The 17,040-nt window shown below is 37.8% G+C and overlaps 1 protein-coding gene across 2 annotated transcripts in view; it reads left to right on the forward strand.

The window, feature by feature from the left end:
* Positions 1-2,564: 2,564 nt before the first annotated feature.
* Positions 2,565-17,040, forward strand: part of LOC117292306 (myocardin-related transcription factor A-like) — a 42,000-nt gene continuing 27,524 nt past the window's right edge. The window contains exon 1 of one of the 2 annotated variants that reach the window (XM_033774325.1): positions 2,565-2,800. Coding sequence is in view for 1 of the 2 variants with exons in the window: in XM_033774324.1 (XP_033630215.1) it covers positions 6,134-6,275 (142 nt within the window). In the remaining variant the exon portion in view is untranslated. Of the gene's footprint in view, positions 2,801-5,976; positions 6,276-17,040 lie in introns of those variants that run through there. The other variant, XM_033774324.1, reaches the window with a different exon arrangement.

Raw genomic sequence — 17,040 nt, forward strand, 5'->3', positions numbered from 1 at the left:
GGTGCAGTCTTTTGAGTAGTGTTGGTTCTGAAAAGAACCGGTGGTTAAAGCCATTTTACACTTTCGGTAAACAGTATTGTCCAAGTCCCACACTTTGTGTATCACAACTGATATATAAAATAACAAACCTGTGAAAATTTAGGCTCAATCGGTCATCGGAGTCGGGAGAAAATAACGGGAAAACCCACTCTTGTTTCCGCGCGTTTCGCCGTGTCATGACATGTATTTAAAATCAATCCGTAATTCTCGCTAACGAGAATTTATATTGTTTTACTGTTTTCTCAAAAAGTAAAGCATTTCATGGAATAATATTTCAAGAGAAGTCTTTCACCACTACCTTCTGTAAACCCTGTAAGTTATTTGTAAATGTGTGAATTTTTTTTCTTCTTTTTCCTGTACCGAAAGGGTCCAATGGCTTTAGCGAAACCACAAACTTATGTTACCTATTCAGAAGAGATCTTAGTATCTTTTCACTCATTTGCAGTCAAATTGTTTTTGGTCACACCCATTTATTGAGCACTGTATACTCTGTACTTTCCCAAGCCCTGTGAAAAAAACCAACAGGTATAGCACTCGGGTGGGATTCAAACCTATGACTTTCGTCTTGCTAAAGCAGATGTCTTACCTTTAAGGCTAAAAACAAATAGTCCTAATATAATATTCTTTCACCTAAATTTAGTAACTACCAATAGTGTCCAGTGCCTTTCAGTAACTTCAGTTGTTTTGTTTTACAACATTACCTCATCCTGTTTCAGTAATCTGTACTTTTCTGAAGTATTACCTTAGAATATTAACATAAAGACCAACATGGGTGACCACTGTTGTCAGGCTAGAGGGGCTTGGCTGACAGCCCAGCCCACAGTTATGTGTTTGTACATGTAGCTAACTTGTGCTTGTTTTGGTTGGTAATAAGTTAAAGCTACTAGTTAGGTGATGATTGCCTGCAGTAATGGCTTGTGTTGTCTGCCTGAGGCCAACCATTAATGCTCAATTAACTGGCTTGTGCCAGATCTTATCTACACCCAATGACTAATTTGTATTGACAGGTTGATAATCTAGACTCATTTGTCTCACCAAACCTTGATGGTCTCACTTTGGGCATCCAAGCTATCCACTGGTTCGTCTCATTCGTCTCATTTTATTTCATTTAGTCTGGTTGTGAAGCCAAAAGGACTCCAAAAAAGAAATATATAAAAAAAGTTAGTAAATTTATTAGCCAAGAACCCAATGGAGAGAACACAATAAAGGAAATGTTTTAGATGTGGGAGGAAAACCACACAGAAATTTTTCAGGGGAAAACCCAGGCGTTTAGGTAGGGACTAAAAACCCTATCCACGTAGTGCCCCAAGCGTGATTCGAACAAAGGTCCCGGAGGTGGAAGCCCAGGAAAGATACCACTATGCCAACCTGACCAATACAACACAATGGGTGTTTATATAGCGACATTTCATTTAGACCACTCTAAATATTCTGCCTTGTGATTGGTTTGGAATGTGTCACATGATATGAAGTGCGCACAAACGTTGTACATGGTACTATACCCATAGCAACCAGAGTACTGAACCCATAGCAACAGCAGCTTGGAGCAAGTTCGAATGTGCACCATGGTTAAAGGCAGTGGACACAATTGGTAATTACTCAAAATAATTATCATCATAATACCTTTCTTGATTACGAGTAATGGGGAGAGATTGATAGTACAAAACATTGTGAGAAACAGCTCCCTCTGAAGTGAAGTAGTTTTTGAGAAAGAAGTTACTTTCCATGAATTTGATTTTGAGACCTCAGATTTAGAATTTGAGGCATCTGAAAGCACACAACTTCGTGTGACAAGGGTGTTTTTTTTCTTCATAGTTATCTCGCAACTACGAAGACCAATCGAGCTCAAATTTTGACAGGTTTATTATTTTATACATATGTTGAGATAAACCAAGTGAGAAGACTGGTCTTTGACAGTTACCGATAGTGTCCAGTGTCTTTAAAAGGAACTGCTATGTGATTATGCATAAAATAGGACAAAACTACCTTTCAGGTATTATTGTACTTAACAAAAAATTGTGGTTTATAAAGTATTGTACAAAAGAAAATAATCTGACTGGAGGAAGCTGGCAGTAAAAGAAGTTAACCATGTTTCTGTGACCGTAATATTCTTTCTATCTGTTAATTTGTTTTTCATTGGTCACGATGTAGGGTCCTATATTGTGAACCCCCCCATGGAGAAAACATGCTATTTCTAGCTTGCCTTGGGAACTCCCAAGGAGCCAATCACAGTATGGTATCCACAGGGTGCTCACCTAGCAACAGCCAATCAGTGCACAGTATCAGTGCCACATCAATGTATAGAAGTTTGATTGCCATGGAGAGAAGTGACGTGGCACTGGTAGTAGACTTGGGTTTAGGGTAGGTTTGTTGAGGATATATGCAACCCTAGCCTGGTTGAGTCTCCCAGTGTAGGTATGCACACAACAAAGCAATACATACAGTATGTTATTCTATGTACATGTTATGTTATGTTTCAATAAGGAAATTAGTATGAATGTCCAGTTATTCTCTTCAGTGAAGGGATGGGAAAGAAACTGTGTATGGATTTTGATAGCAGCCAAAGTTCTTGATCATTATGTTGTTAGTTAGGTTGGTATGATACACTGTGTCACTGCGAAAATCACACTAAGGATCCGAACTTCAAAAACTACTATTTAACAGGATCAATTCCATTTGTTGAAAGTTTCATCTGAATTGTTACAAGGAAATTCCTTGAAGTTGTACCTATCATAGAGGAGTTTTGCAATCTGCTTCGCAGGTAAGCATGTAACTAGTATCACTCATGTGGCTGATTTAAACTTAAAAGTAGAACATATTGGATTCATGTTATGTTGACAATGCTGATAGGAATTCTTTATTTCTACTTAGAAAGAACCAATAATTTTGACTTTTGTAGACAAATAGGTTTTGATAAAGCATTGCATCATATCCTTTGTTTGAAGAGAGAAGTTTTGTAATGTGTAAGAAGATGATGTGATGGTATGTGGAATCCTAGGAGGCTGAGATTCTATCAGATCAAGATACCCAATTGGTCTTGAAATACCAAGCTTGACCTCAACTCATGGCCTTTTTTCACATCCTCATTTGCATAATGACAGCTGCACGTGGCAAGAGCATTTCTTGGTGTATGACATCAGAGATGTGACTGTTTAGCGCCCGTACTGTAGTGTTTGTGAACGGTCATGAGTTACAAGGTGTGGATGGGGACCTGTGTAGTCAGTCATGGCCATATAGACCAAGCATAGAGCAAGGACCAAGCTGGCCAACTCTTTTTGTTGGCCAGAAATGTGTGTGGCCCAACGGTTTTTTATTTATTTATTCATTCATTCAATGCAGTGGTACATTGCTTCTAAGTTGACAAGTAGATAGATAAGTTATATTGATGTACAAAGCATGGGGCAGTTCAAAACAAGCAGTCTTGGCCAATGGCAGAGGAGAGCCTAATAATAGTAAGCAGTCTTGGCAAATGGCAGAGGAGAGCCTAATAATAGTAAAGACATGGGTGTCCCTACCAAGCAATGATCACCACCGGATGTACCTACAGGCCAAACAATTAAATCAATGCTTGGTGGCCAGAAGAACCCAAAAGAAGGATGTGTCTGCAGGGATCAACTTTGTGCAAATTGTTTACATAGCTAAACTGCTGAAAATTTGTATTTTTGTGTAGCGTGAGCGTACATATTTTCTTGTTATTGCAGTTAATAACTTTGCACCATAGCAACAAATGTGTTAGCTGCTTGTCTAAACCACAGGGTTTGATGTCAAAATTTGTTTATTTGTTTAATCAAATGTCATTATAAAGTTAAATCTAAAAGTGTTTCAGCCAAGATGGCTGTCTTTTTTAGATACGTTTGGGAGTTAAAAGTTAACTTGCAAAGTGCGCGAGTGGATGTTCAATGTTTTATTTCCGTAAACAAAATGCAAGCAGGCATGTTGGTGTATGTTGGTTTTGTACAGTGAATTAATATTTGGATCTCAAGGTATACAGGGTCATCAACAAGTTTGGACAGGATAAAACTAAAACCCAGGAAACTGCTAAATCTTTGCAAGCTTTGTAAAATACCATTATGTAAATCTTCCGGGAAAAGTTTTGCCTTTATACCAAACACAACCATAATCAAGCATCGTGTGAAATCGACAACTGACTCTCGTAACTCCACTCATAAATTACATATTCTACACCACACGAAGTTATGTTATTGGGTTATTGCTTGATGATGTCTGTAGTTTTGTATAGGCTGAACATCATGGATGTGGACCATGGAATAATCAGAACAAGTTCTATTTAGGTGTAGTTTGTGATCAGGCGTCAGGACTTGTACTAATTCCAGCTCTGATGATGTAGGAATCCTCAATTAGGCAGTCTGACTCTTACACTCTAGCATAGACAACAATCAATCCTTTCATTAACCCTCCACTTTTACTTTAATTACCACATTCAAATAATATCTTGGCCAACTACAAGATAAAGTATAATAAAAGTTCACTCAAAAAGTATATAACAAACCACAACAAATCAGAACATGAATTTATCTTACTTATAGTGCCAACTAAAAATAAATCTGTGAATATGAAAGTCAAAAGAAATTCATGACTTTGATAATCTAAACTGAACAGTTTTTCATGAAATTGTAATTTTGTCCTGACGACGACTCGAGCAAGCTAGTTGAAACGTTGAGACCAATCCAAGAACTGACTCCGCGGTAGTGCAGTTAATTATGATCATTTCTTTTAACAATATTGGATTGAATTGCTCTTGCATTCAGAATAAGACACCCCAAAAAAAAAAAAAATTTCTTTCTCCTTGAAGTACTGAATTCAGACGAGAGATTTATTCACTTTTAAGTGATGTTTCTCTCCTTAAATTATACATACAAACTTTGCAGTGAAACTATCATCACTTATATTGTTTGAAGTGATAAATAGTGCAAGGGAACTACCATGAAGAAAAAAAATACAATACCACTTTTATACCACTTGAAGTGTGTGCTATTATTCTGTTGTTTGAAGGTGGAATAAGGTTTAATTTTAAATGAACCAAAATCTTTCTGTTTCAGTTATGAGAGTTTGAAAACTTATGGTATTAGTTTGTGAACTTGAAGTGCAACCCACTGGCCTCTGTTCAGAATAACCCAACAATGTAGAAGCAAGTCTTATGTGAGTGACACATCCATTGGAGCATGGGTTGGTCCTACTTGTTATCACTGAGAGTATGAGTACCCTAAACCCAGCAGCTTACTACAGTCTTGAGGTACCTAGGGGTGTGGCCTGGCATCAAGGCTTGGGTGACTTGGCGTGTGCCACTGTAGGCTCCCTACCAGGCAGCCACACTCCATCTGTCATATCTAATTTGCATCCTTGGAGACTGGGTTCCTTTGGCCCCACAGGATTGGCCAAGGCACAGGCAACTCTTGCTCCCTGTCGCATGGCAAGTCTGCCTGCCTCACTCTCTCAGCAACTGATTAATGACAATACAACCATAGAGCAACACACCACTGGTAGAGGCGGAGGCTCCATGTGGAGGAATGTGAACTTTTCTCAGAGCAGCCAATAAGTGGAGTACAGGCCCTACTTACATAAACATATATGCCAGTAAGACAGCTGTTGGTCACCAACATCAGCAGTAGCCTAGTGGTGGTGTGTACTGCTGTCTTGTCTTCGTTCTGTTGTAGCTGTCCCCCTAGATGCACCTTTTTGGGCTCATTTTCTAGACTTTCTGTCTAATTTTATTGTGTTATTTTCAACTTTTCGGTGTCATTCCTTAGACACGTTTCAAATGTCAGTGATAATAAGTTTCCCTTTAATTTCTGGCCGGTGTTTATAATTCTTCTACACGTCATTCCGCGACTTCATCAAGATTTAAATGTTTTGGGTAACTTTTGGAGTAACTGGTAGCCATCGCCCAGTGGTACCATCTACCTGGCCTGTCTATAAGGACATTTAACGCAGTACGGCTTCCTCCAGGATAAGACGCCTTCATCGTACATTCCAGCAGATTTTTTACTTTCCATTTGAAATCCTCAAGAAGCCATCTTGTCAACTACATTTCCATGCATTGGGAGGCAGAGTAACGGGTGAGCCTCTAGACTGTATGAGTTTGGTAGCGCTGACATTTTCTCCTGGATTGGTAAGCAGCCCATCAGCTTACATGACTAAGAAGCAGAAAACCAAGAGGAGTAAGAAGAGTAAGAAGAGTGCTGTTGCTAAGGAACTGGAAAAGCAAGACAAGAAATGTAAGTCAACTTCTACCAGTATTTCCCATTGTATTGGCTCAATTTTTGTTTTTTAACATTTATTGTGTGTCAAGTTAACTATGATCCTTTTTACAGTTCAAACTATGAAAATCATCTTTTTCACTTTAAGGAAGCAAAATATGAGAAAAAATGAAGTTAATAAGGCCAGATTTTTGTTTGCTCTTTTTCTCAAAAGAGCAGGATAATTTGTATGTAAACAAAGCTATAATTGTCTGAAATGTAGGAGTGTGACTTAAAAAACAAGACTCGCTGACTGTGAAACATTTTGAGATATTATGAAGAAGCAACTACAGCCCACCCCCAAAGAGAGTGTCTATTTTCAGATATGATCAAATTTGATAACTATTTTGCCTTAAGGTTCTACTCTATTGAGAATTGAAGTGCAATCTGGAGCATTCATTGGGTGCTATGCCGCTCCTTAGATCAAACCAAACACTGAAAATCTCATTTCCAACATGAAAATGTGGTGGTCATGAAGGGCATTCCAATGCAGTTATAGGTTATCGTGTATTGTGGTGGAGGCACACGCCACTTAGATCAAATTCAGTTAGGATCCTGCTGCCAATTTCACTCTGGTTAAAGGGAACAACAGCTTGCTGTTACATATCAAACTTTGATACACTGGATGTTACTTCTCAGTTATTTTCAGTTTCAAGTTAGATTTTAGTTTAGGTTCTTTTTTCAAAATCGAAAAAAAAAACCACATCCATTTATTGAAGTGAATAGACCTTTCTTGAATTTCTCCCATTAATACCAACGCTATCAAACCAAGGCTGGAAGAACATAAAGTCTGGTTCGTAATTGTTAATTGATTATTAGCATTCATTATTGTTATTTGACACAAGGAACATGACCAAGATGGAAGCAGCATCTATTATTTAAGCATGACAGACAATCATATGATTTTAAGTTAAACTCTGTGTAAGTGCCTTCTCTTATTTGAGATTTAGATGATTTGATTTCATCCATGAGATGTATTTGTTTACTTCGTTTTCTATGACTCTTACTATAAAACTAACATCCTGAACATTTGATAAGGAAATACTTTGTGAACATTCTTTCTTATCGTAACATCTTGCATTGATGGAGATGTAATTATGCCGAGATAGGAGGAGCAGAGACTGGGACCTTTTCCATCAGTCTTAAGATGCTAGTTAAGTCGGACCTAGCGAAGGATATTATTAGCCAATCAGAGATGAGTTTGAGTAGGTGTTATCCTGGGTACGTGATTATGCACACCTGTTGGCCTTCAGAGGATGGAATGTTTACCGAGATGAGAAGACACAAGATGCCCAAGCAGCATCCTCTTGCAACCTTCTCCTTATATCTCTGTCTTATGACCTTTCACCTTCAGAGACTGCATCTTCTGCTTTTTCATTTCATCTGAGATTTATTGCAGACAGCGGGTAGATATTCTTGAAGATGGTTACCATTTGATGGTGTATGCATCCTTGACTGCTGGTGAACTTACTAATGGAGCAGTTTATGTAAACATACATGGAATATTCAACTTGAAATTATTTTTCTTCGGTTAGTTTACTTGGCCATTATTTCATGGAAATGAAAACATAGCCTTTCTCGCTATTTATGTTCAATTAAATGCCACATTTTGCTCATGACACCAATCATTTAGCTGTCATTTCTCTTTGTTGTTTTCCAAAGAAAAATATTAATGTCAACACTAATTTACAATCAGAATTTAACAAACAAATATTTTGACATTGGTAGAAATAGGACTCTAGCATTCCTTGGTGCCAGCTGTCAGCAGCCATGTCATTGCATCAATGTAGCCCCAATGTGTACATCTTGACCAACTAGTCTGATTTCTTGACTAAGTTTCACTCTTTCTTGGTAGAGTCCATGATGGTTGAGGCATGATGGTGGAGGTTGAGTCATGAGAACCAATGTGCTGTTTGATCCATCCCTAGGGATGATGCTTGATAATGATCTACTTCTCTATAGCTTTGCCAACTCAGCAAGAACCAACTATCTGTTTCACAGTCGTACTTGCTTTCTAGTCTAAAACGTTTGCTCCAACTTTACTCTCACCCCCCCCCCCCAAAAAAAAAACTTTAAAACTTGTTTCTACTATCCTTAAGCAATTATATAAATTAGTGCAAACATTTAAAGCCTTTGTCCAATTGTGTTTTTCGGCAAAATAATTGTATAAATGCAAATATACAAACTAAGTTTTGCTTTTGTCTTTTAAAATGCTGCACAGTTTTACATTCTGAAATTATTTTGTTGATCAGAATATAACATAAGGATATAAGCCTTAACAGAAGCTTATTAGTGAACATTTCAAAAACTAAGTATTATTGTACAGGGACTTGACAATAATAACTCAGCTGCATTACATTATAATGGGTTCTTGGAAGGCCAGAAGTGGAGTGAACTACAAGGTTACATTTTGTGTATTTGAAAACTAATGCCACCTTAAGGTTTGTAGTGGATTATGGGTTTATATGGTCTGTTTGCTCCATTTCTGACAAGTTTATACACAAAGACTCATAAGTGCTGATAAGCAAGGCGATCTGGCCCCAATAAAGTCAACTTTAAAGGTCTAGTAGGAGTCTGTGGGAGGCATTATTTTGAGAACGTGGTACTGGTAGATCTCTATAGAAGTAAGACAGAACTGATTGAAGCATGCTTGGATTTAACACTCACTGCCAAGACTGAGAAGAATTTTTTCTATGATCAGATTCCATCTTGTGTTAAGTTAAATGTTTGTACATTCATTGCAAATATCATCATGTAATTTATTGAAGAAAGTAAGTTTTTATGAAGCAGTTTCTAATTTTATATATTGGAATCCCACCCGAGTAATATGCCTGTGATATTTTTTCACAGGACTCGGGGAAAGTACTGAGTATACAGTGCTAACACACATCGGTGTATGGGTAAAAACCCACATTAAGTTTCTAAATTTGCTGAAATCGGTATTACAAGTAATTGCAATCTTGTAGTAATAAACTTGCATAAGTCTGTGTCTAGTTGTAAAGAACCAGCTTATGATGGGTTAGTCGGTCCCTAGTCCTTTCTCTATGGTCTAGCCAGGCTATATACACTGCATAGAATGCTGGTATGTAAACTCCCATTGGTGAACAGTCCCTCAAGCTAAATATACAAGATTTCATTATCATATCAAAACAAATGAAAAGCCCACGGATGTAATTAACATAATATGATGAGTGTAAAGATTGGCTTGAAATCTGAGTCTAGCTAGGCATGTCGGTATCAATCATATCACTACACTGGTCACACCTAAACAGCATCATCTTGTCATTATAATGTACTATGTCATAGGCCTAGACCTGCTTTTGTACTGCTATTAATTCAATCCCAATTTCCCAATTGCGTATCCTAAGGCTTTCATCATACTGACCTCTCCTCGTGTTTCGTACCAAGATTTCAATGTTCTCTACAAAAGCTGGTTGTTATCAAATTCTGAAACCCCTATGTTTGCAATGGTTTTTGCCAAACTTATAATATGTCTTAGACCAACATAAAGGGTATGTTAACTTTTGGAGAAAGAGGTCATGCTAGCAGCCGTAGTTGTTGATTCCCCCTTTGCTAAGCCAGTAATTAGTGTACTAAGCACCCCACCTGGTTGCAGCCAGTGTCACCCTGTCTGTATCCTTGTAGTACAGTTTAAGCAGCACCTCAGTAGGTCTTGGCATGGCCCTTGTGATGTCATGTAACGCGTGTCAGGCACGTGTCATGTTGAGTTGAGGTGGCACAGTGGGCGAGAGGAGACCTGTCTGACCTCACTGATTGAGTTTCTCTTCGGCACGTGCAGCTATTTCTTATATATTTTCACTTAACACACTGCTTTCACTTTAACCTTCGCTTTTTGACTATTTATCTTTCTTTTATTAATCCAGGATTTTTATTGACATTAATATATCAATGTTTTATTGGTTGAGTCATATTTATCGGCATTTCCTAACTTCTGTAATTTGACTGTAGTCTAAAAATAAATGGATATCAATATGTGCGGCGACTGCTGAAACCCGTAAGACAAGAACTACACTTGATGTGATTTTGTTGAAGATTGTTGAGTAGACCTACTCTTTGATTGTAAAGATGGTGATCTAGATGTTGTCGTATGATAACCCAATTAAGACATATAGGCCTACCTTGTTTGACGAGTGAACAATCAAAGTGATCTTACAATACTTTAAGTTTGTGTTAAGATCCGTCTTATGATCTTGTGATCCAAGTGACATGACTTCCTGTGTTGTAGTCTGTAGGGACTACTCCTATACCCTCAACACCCACACACTTATCACTAACACAAGCTCTTGTGTCAAAGTCAAGGCTAGAGACAGAATAATAAACCTGTAGGTCTTGGGTCATTGATGACTCTGACTCCTGCCCACTGCAACTTCCTCTCTGGTCGGACTCCCTTGGGTATATCATTGTCATTTTGTGACAGGTCCGAGTGTTGAATCAATTGTCACAACATACATTGTAGTGATAGTGATGAGCGTTGTTCAGATGTGGATACAGAATAGACTTCTTGGGCTTTAATCGGTGGAGTTTAAACTCATCCACAAAAAAGTGTGAGATTAAGGAGATTTCCTTTCTGATTCATTTTGTTGTCAGAATGACTTTATCAATTGTAATGGAGTTTCCAGCAGTGTGGTCAATCAGGACTAGTGCCATTTTTAAAGGCATTGGACACTATTGGAAATTACTCAAAATAATTGTTAGCATAAAAAATTACTCATTGGTAACAAGCAATGGAGAGCTGTTGATAATATAAAACATTGTGAGAAACGGCTCCATCTAAAGTAACATAGTTTTTGAGAAAGAAGTAGTTTTCCAATAAAATATTTGAACTTGATTTTGAGACCTCATAATTAGATTTTAAGGTCCCGAAATTAAGCATCTGAAATCACACAACTTCGTGTGACAAGGGTGTTTTTTCTTCCATTATTATCTCGCAACTTCGACGACCAATTGATGAGCTCAAATTTTCACAGGTTTGTTATTTTTTGGATATGTTGAGATACACTAAGTAAGAAGACTGGTCTTTGACAATTGCCAATAGTGTCCAGTGTCTTTAAGCAGTTATAAAACATGGTGGATTCAGAGCTGTTAAACTTAAAACCTTAGGAGCTATGTTGATCCCAAGTCCGCTGAAACAAATAGGCCTATAATTTATAAACTGACATTAACAAACATAAATTGTGATGAAATGATTGAAAAAGGACTACGATGTATAAAATGAGTGTGCTACGTGCACTATTGTTTTCTCTAAACATTTGTTTTTTATAAGATTTTACCAATCAGTATATAGGCAACACACCCTGTGGTTATTTGTAGAGATTTGATTAGGCATTTTAGAATCTCGAAACCAAATCTGGATGGTTTTTATGCCATGTCCCCTGTGGTTGCCAGTATTACTTGCTGGAAATCAAATTACATGATATAAGGGTATTTCCACGTGGCGGCATGCTTATTACAAATCATACTGGTGACATTCAAAAGCAAATTTAAAGGTGGTCTTTTTTAAATATAGGACACAGGTGCAGTCTGCAGGAAGGAAAGCGTCCTGTAGTTCCTGTTGTTCTTTAGGGAACACTTCAAGTTTGTTCTTTCCACTGAAAGAATGTTAGCAAATATGTTATCCCTAAAAAATAAATTGACTATAAAACAGAATCAAATTGAAATGGTTTGTAATCTATTTTATTTGATAGAATGTACTTTGGGTAGTAACTCTTCATACTGAAAAGACCTGCACAGTATGAGTGAAACATAAATGAACTGATATCAAAACTCGTTGATGGGTTTATGAGGCTCATTCAAGAATGCATGATCGGTTACTCAATTCAGTTAGCTTCAGTCAGTGAGAGACAAATATTGAGTTAGCTTTGTCCTCATCAAATCATTGAGCATGGACAGAGAGATCAAATCAACCTAAGTGATTTTGGGGTTTGCGTTTTTTAGTGACAGTCGGGCCCTTCCCCCCTCATTCACTCTGTTGCAGTTCCTAAACACATCATCATCACAGTGCAACTGGTCCACTGCACACTACTCATAATACACACATGAAATCTGGATGTATCAATGTGTTAATAAGCTCTTATTAAAGCTAGTTGTGTTGAGTAATTACTTGTATAAGGTTGAGGGTGTGTGATAGTTATATGAGACCCTTAGAGGATTGATTCTATCATCATTGTAGGCATAGGTGTGTATTCTACTGTGTAGTATCCCTAGGGCATGGAGACATGTCAGCACTAAGGTACTGGGATACAACTCCAGCTCACCTGTGCAGAAGCTTCCCTCTGGGGTACATGGGTCCTCAATGGATCCAAAGCACTGCATTCCATCATTTACAAGTTTGTGTTCATACTTGTTAGCATTGTATAACACTAGCGGAATACAGCGCCTCGCGCGGCACCCCCTTGAATCCATTGCGTATAATGCAGCCTGGTGTACGGGGTGGGGGAGGGGGGGTGTAAGCTGAGGGACACTCAGCGTTACAATACAAATCACGGTGGCAAACAACCCATCCTAAGTTAAGACGAATCTTAGTGCTTTGTAGAAAGTGGAATTCTACCCGTCCCGTCTTTTTCTCCCCGTTTCTTTTAAGAGTAACACTCAGATAAATATGTACATTATACAAATAATGTAACTAGATTAACTACTACTGTTAGGACTCTATTGCCTGATCTCCAACTCCTATCTCCATATTATCTCCATTGGAAAGGAAACTATTTAGAACTTGAATGTCATTTTAGATTGGGAGCAGTCAATGCATGAAATGACATTAGCTCAAGTGACCAAATGGTTATCTCATTAGGCAGAGTTTGTGCCATTTTAAAGTAGGGTTGGTAGGTAGGGTATACATTTTGTTTATGTGTATTGTTTTATGTATTTATTTTTGTTATATTTTACTATTTTATTTTTAAGCCACTGAAAAATGGGTTAAAACTTTTAGGGCTGCACAGTAAAATTAGGGTCAAACGAGTAACCGGACACAGAATATTTCTTTTTGATTGGCCTTGTGTACCTTAGGCAAGACTCTATTAGAATAAACAAGCAGTTGATTTGATGTGCATCTTTACCTCTACCTCATGGTCATTTCATAACTAAAATAGACCCAAATCCCTTCAGAATTGTACTTAAAGCCTGATAATGGTACATTTATTTGGATAGGATTTATCATCCCCCAGAGATAAGTGTTGAACCCAAACTGCCAGTAAGTGTGGATAAATTCCCTGGGCCTCTGTGGCTGATTTGAGAGTTTAGGTTTGTCTTTGATCAGAGGTCAGTTTGTCAGCACTGGTCAGCTGGCAAGACGTGTCTAGTAATACTGGCACACAAAAGGGGGTAGCTAACTGTTGATTGCTATATAATACACACCAGCATAGTTAAAAGTCTTGTTTCTGTCACAATTACAACTCATTCTTACCTACAGCTGAAGAAATGAAATGAAAGTGCATACTGTGGTTGTTTTGATTTGTTGTATGTGATTTTTTATAAGTTATTAAGCTAAGAGAGATGGAGGAGTATTTGATGCAGCTGTGGTCCGGTTTATCAATGCTGACTTGATGAATAACATGCATCCTGCTGTGTGTTAACCTTCGAGACGCTCTCCTTCTATACATGGGCCATTTAAGGTCAAATCTCTCGTTTGGCTGATTATTAAAATCCTGTCTTATGAGATGATAATGCAGACCCCTAGGATCTATAGCCTGGAATGTGATAAGGTACATACCAACACATAACATGGTGTGATTGTCGGGGACAAAAACGCAAACAAAGCATTCACAGTCATATTAAAGACATATCTTAAACTTGTTTCAGTAATGACTATAATTCACTTTGCTTTCTTCTTTACATTTAGAGTTTGCTTTCTCATTAGACTAAAGTTTACATATTCGCATGAAAAATTTTTGTCTATATTTTAAAATTATTTATTACTATTACTATTTAAAGGCGGTGGACACTATTGGTAGTTACTCAAAATAATTATTCGCATAAAACCTTACTTGGTAATGAGTAAGGGGGAGCTGTTGATAGTATAAAACATTATGAGAAACGGCTCCCTCTGAAGTAACGTAGTTTTCGAGAGAGAAGTAATTTTCCATGAATTTGATTTTGAGAGCTCAGATTTAGATTTTGAGGTCCCGAAATCAAGCATCTGAAGGCACACAACTTTTTTCTACCATTATTATCTCGCAACTTCGACGACGAATTGAGTTCAAATTTTCACAGGTTTGTTATTTTATGCATACATGTATGTTGAGATACACCAAGCGAGAAGACTGGTCTTTGACAATTACCAATAGTGTCCACTGTCTTTAATGTTATTTTTTTCTTGGGGAAACTTCTTGTAGGAATGTGAGTATACTTGCCTACCTTCTCTTTCATTGTGGGCAGCGTGTATGTATGATGGTCTGACCATGCAGCTATAGCTCCATGGTCAGACCATCATACCATCATCTGGAAGAAATTACATCACCTGAACCCACTCAATTACCTCAATCACAATAAACCCTTCCAAAGTCACACTTTTATGACAATTTGATTTGGGGAAACAAAGATAAACCAGACACCTTTGTAGCATCAGACTACATCTAGATATAACCAATTTGTCAGGTAAGCATGCCATCAAACATCACACATCATCAGTTATTAAAGGCACCTTTGATGCAATTTTCTAAGACGCACAAGGTCTTGGAGGAGGGGGGCATGAGGGAAGGATAATGTTCCCCTGTGAATTGCTTGGTGTTCCATAAATGAACACTTTGGATGATTTATTACTCCCAGTCTCACACATGAAGGCTTGGTGTTAATGCTGTCATGTCCCTGCTAGGTCAGACTGTGGATGGGGTTAATTGGTTGGTCTACCAACTCACAAACAACATGGGTGTACATGAAAGACACTGGACACCTTTGAAAATTGTCAAAGACAAGTCTTCTCACTTGGTGTATCTGCATAAAATAACAAACCTGTGAAAACTTGAACTCAATTGGTCATCGAAACTGCGAGATAATAACGGAAGAAAAAACACCCTTGTCACGCGAAGTTGTGTGCTTTCAGATGCTTGATTTCAGGACCTCAAAACCTTATTCTGGATCATGAAAACTGCGTTACTTCAGAGGGAGCTGTTTCTCACAATGTTTTATACCATCAACAGCTCTCCAATTGCTCGTTACCAAAGAAGTTTTTATGCTAACAATTATTTTGAGTTTGCCAATAGTGTCCAGTGTCTTTAACATCAGGGTACCAACTTATGATAGAGAAGGCAACCTTTGGATGTAATTGGTAACTCCACAGGCCCACTACAATGGCTGGGTAGTGATCAACAGTTCTCAAGTACCCTGTGGTATCTAGTTGAGTCTGCTCTTAGTAAAGACTAGAGAGAAGACTAAAGGCATGTACAGTCATTAGGATATTGCTGTCTGCACTGCAGGGATTCCCTCAATTGTTAAGTGCTTTGGAGTGATTGTTTTGAAGAGAAACGTGCTTTGTTGCTTGAGTTAGAATTCGTTTTTGTCCTGAGATCACCTCCTGGGTGTGTAATTTGCGAGCGTTTGGAGCTCAGTGCACTTTGAGTTTGAATCAACCTGTTCGGTATGTCACATTACTCATCTACGCTGATTCTTTATCTAATAACCTAACATCAACAAAACAGTAGTAACTATTTTTGACACATCAATTTAATGCAATGCTTATTGTTTCAATTTTTTATTTTTTTATTTTTTTATTATTCAAAAATATATTTATTTGTTTTAAAGTATTTCATTGTTTAAATAATAGGAAAAGCATTATTTCATAGTTCATCCTATTTCTACATGTGTCAAATGTAGAGTCTGGACCAAACAGCTATCTACATGTATGTGAACCAATTCTTTGCCTTAAGGCCGAGTCACACTGCAGCGATAACGAAAACGATCATGACGCAAAGAGATCGCATCTTATTGGCTGAAGTGCTCCACGCAGAATACGCACACGCTCATTCAACCAATCGAATGCGTTCTCTTTGCGTCGTTATCGTTATCATTCTCGTTATCGCTGCAGTGGGACCGGGCCTTTAAACAGGAAAGTTCAGAGACAACATAAATTGAGATAGCAGAATTAAATTGAATGTAAAGCTACATTCACAAGCTTGTACATATACAATTGTTTATCTGTCTCAGAGTGGGATACCAGCCTACCATAGTAAGATCTCTTGTATTGTAAAGTCCACATAGATTATGCAGAAGAGTAATGTTTAGGACTAGTAATGTATGATCAACACTCGACAGATGTTTAGTTGACAATTGTGTTGTATCTCACCACTGCAGAAAAGGAAAGTGTAAGACATTGCTCTGTAGACTGTTACTATATGAAAGAAGCAACATTATCAATGTGTACTATCCATTGCTACTTGAGCAATTGAAGCGCACAGCAAGAGATCGAGTGAGGACACACGTTTTATTACACAAGCAGGGTCACTGATCGGCAAATCACTGCCATGTCTAATTATAGACAACACACCACAATCTTGTTGTTCAGACACTAGCCTTCAGGTTTTTAATCAGTAGTGGACAATCGAGGTAGGGTGTAAAGTTGTTCATAAATGTGTTGTACATGATCATAATTAAATACCTCCACAATGCATGCTGTTTCTCTTCATCTTTGGTGCATCCAATGTGATATCAGTTTGTTGCCCATCATTCTTCTCTATACCTTGATCTATCTGTAATCATTTAACAAATTCAATTTTTTTTTTTCAATTACTGG

This window comes from Asterias rubens, chromosome 7 (genome assembly GCF_902459465.1).
Source record: "Asterias rubens chromosome 7, eAstRub1.3, whole genome shotgun sequence".
Classification (NCBI taxonomy): domain Eukaryota; kingdom Metazoa; phylum Echinodermata; class Asteroidea; order Forcipulatida; family Asteriidae; genus Asterias; species Asterias rubens.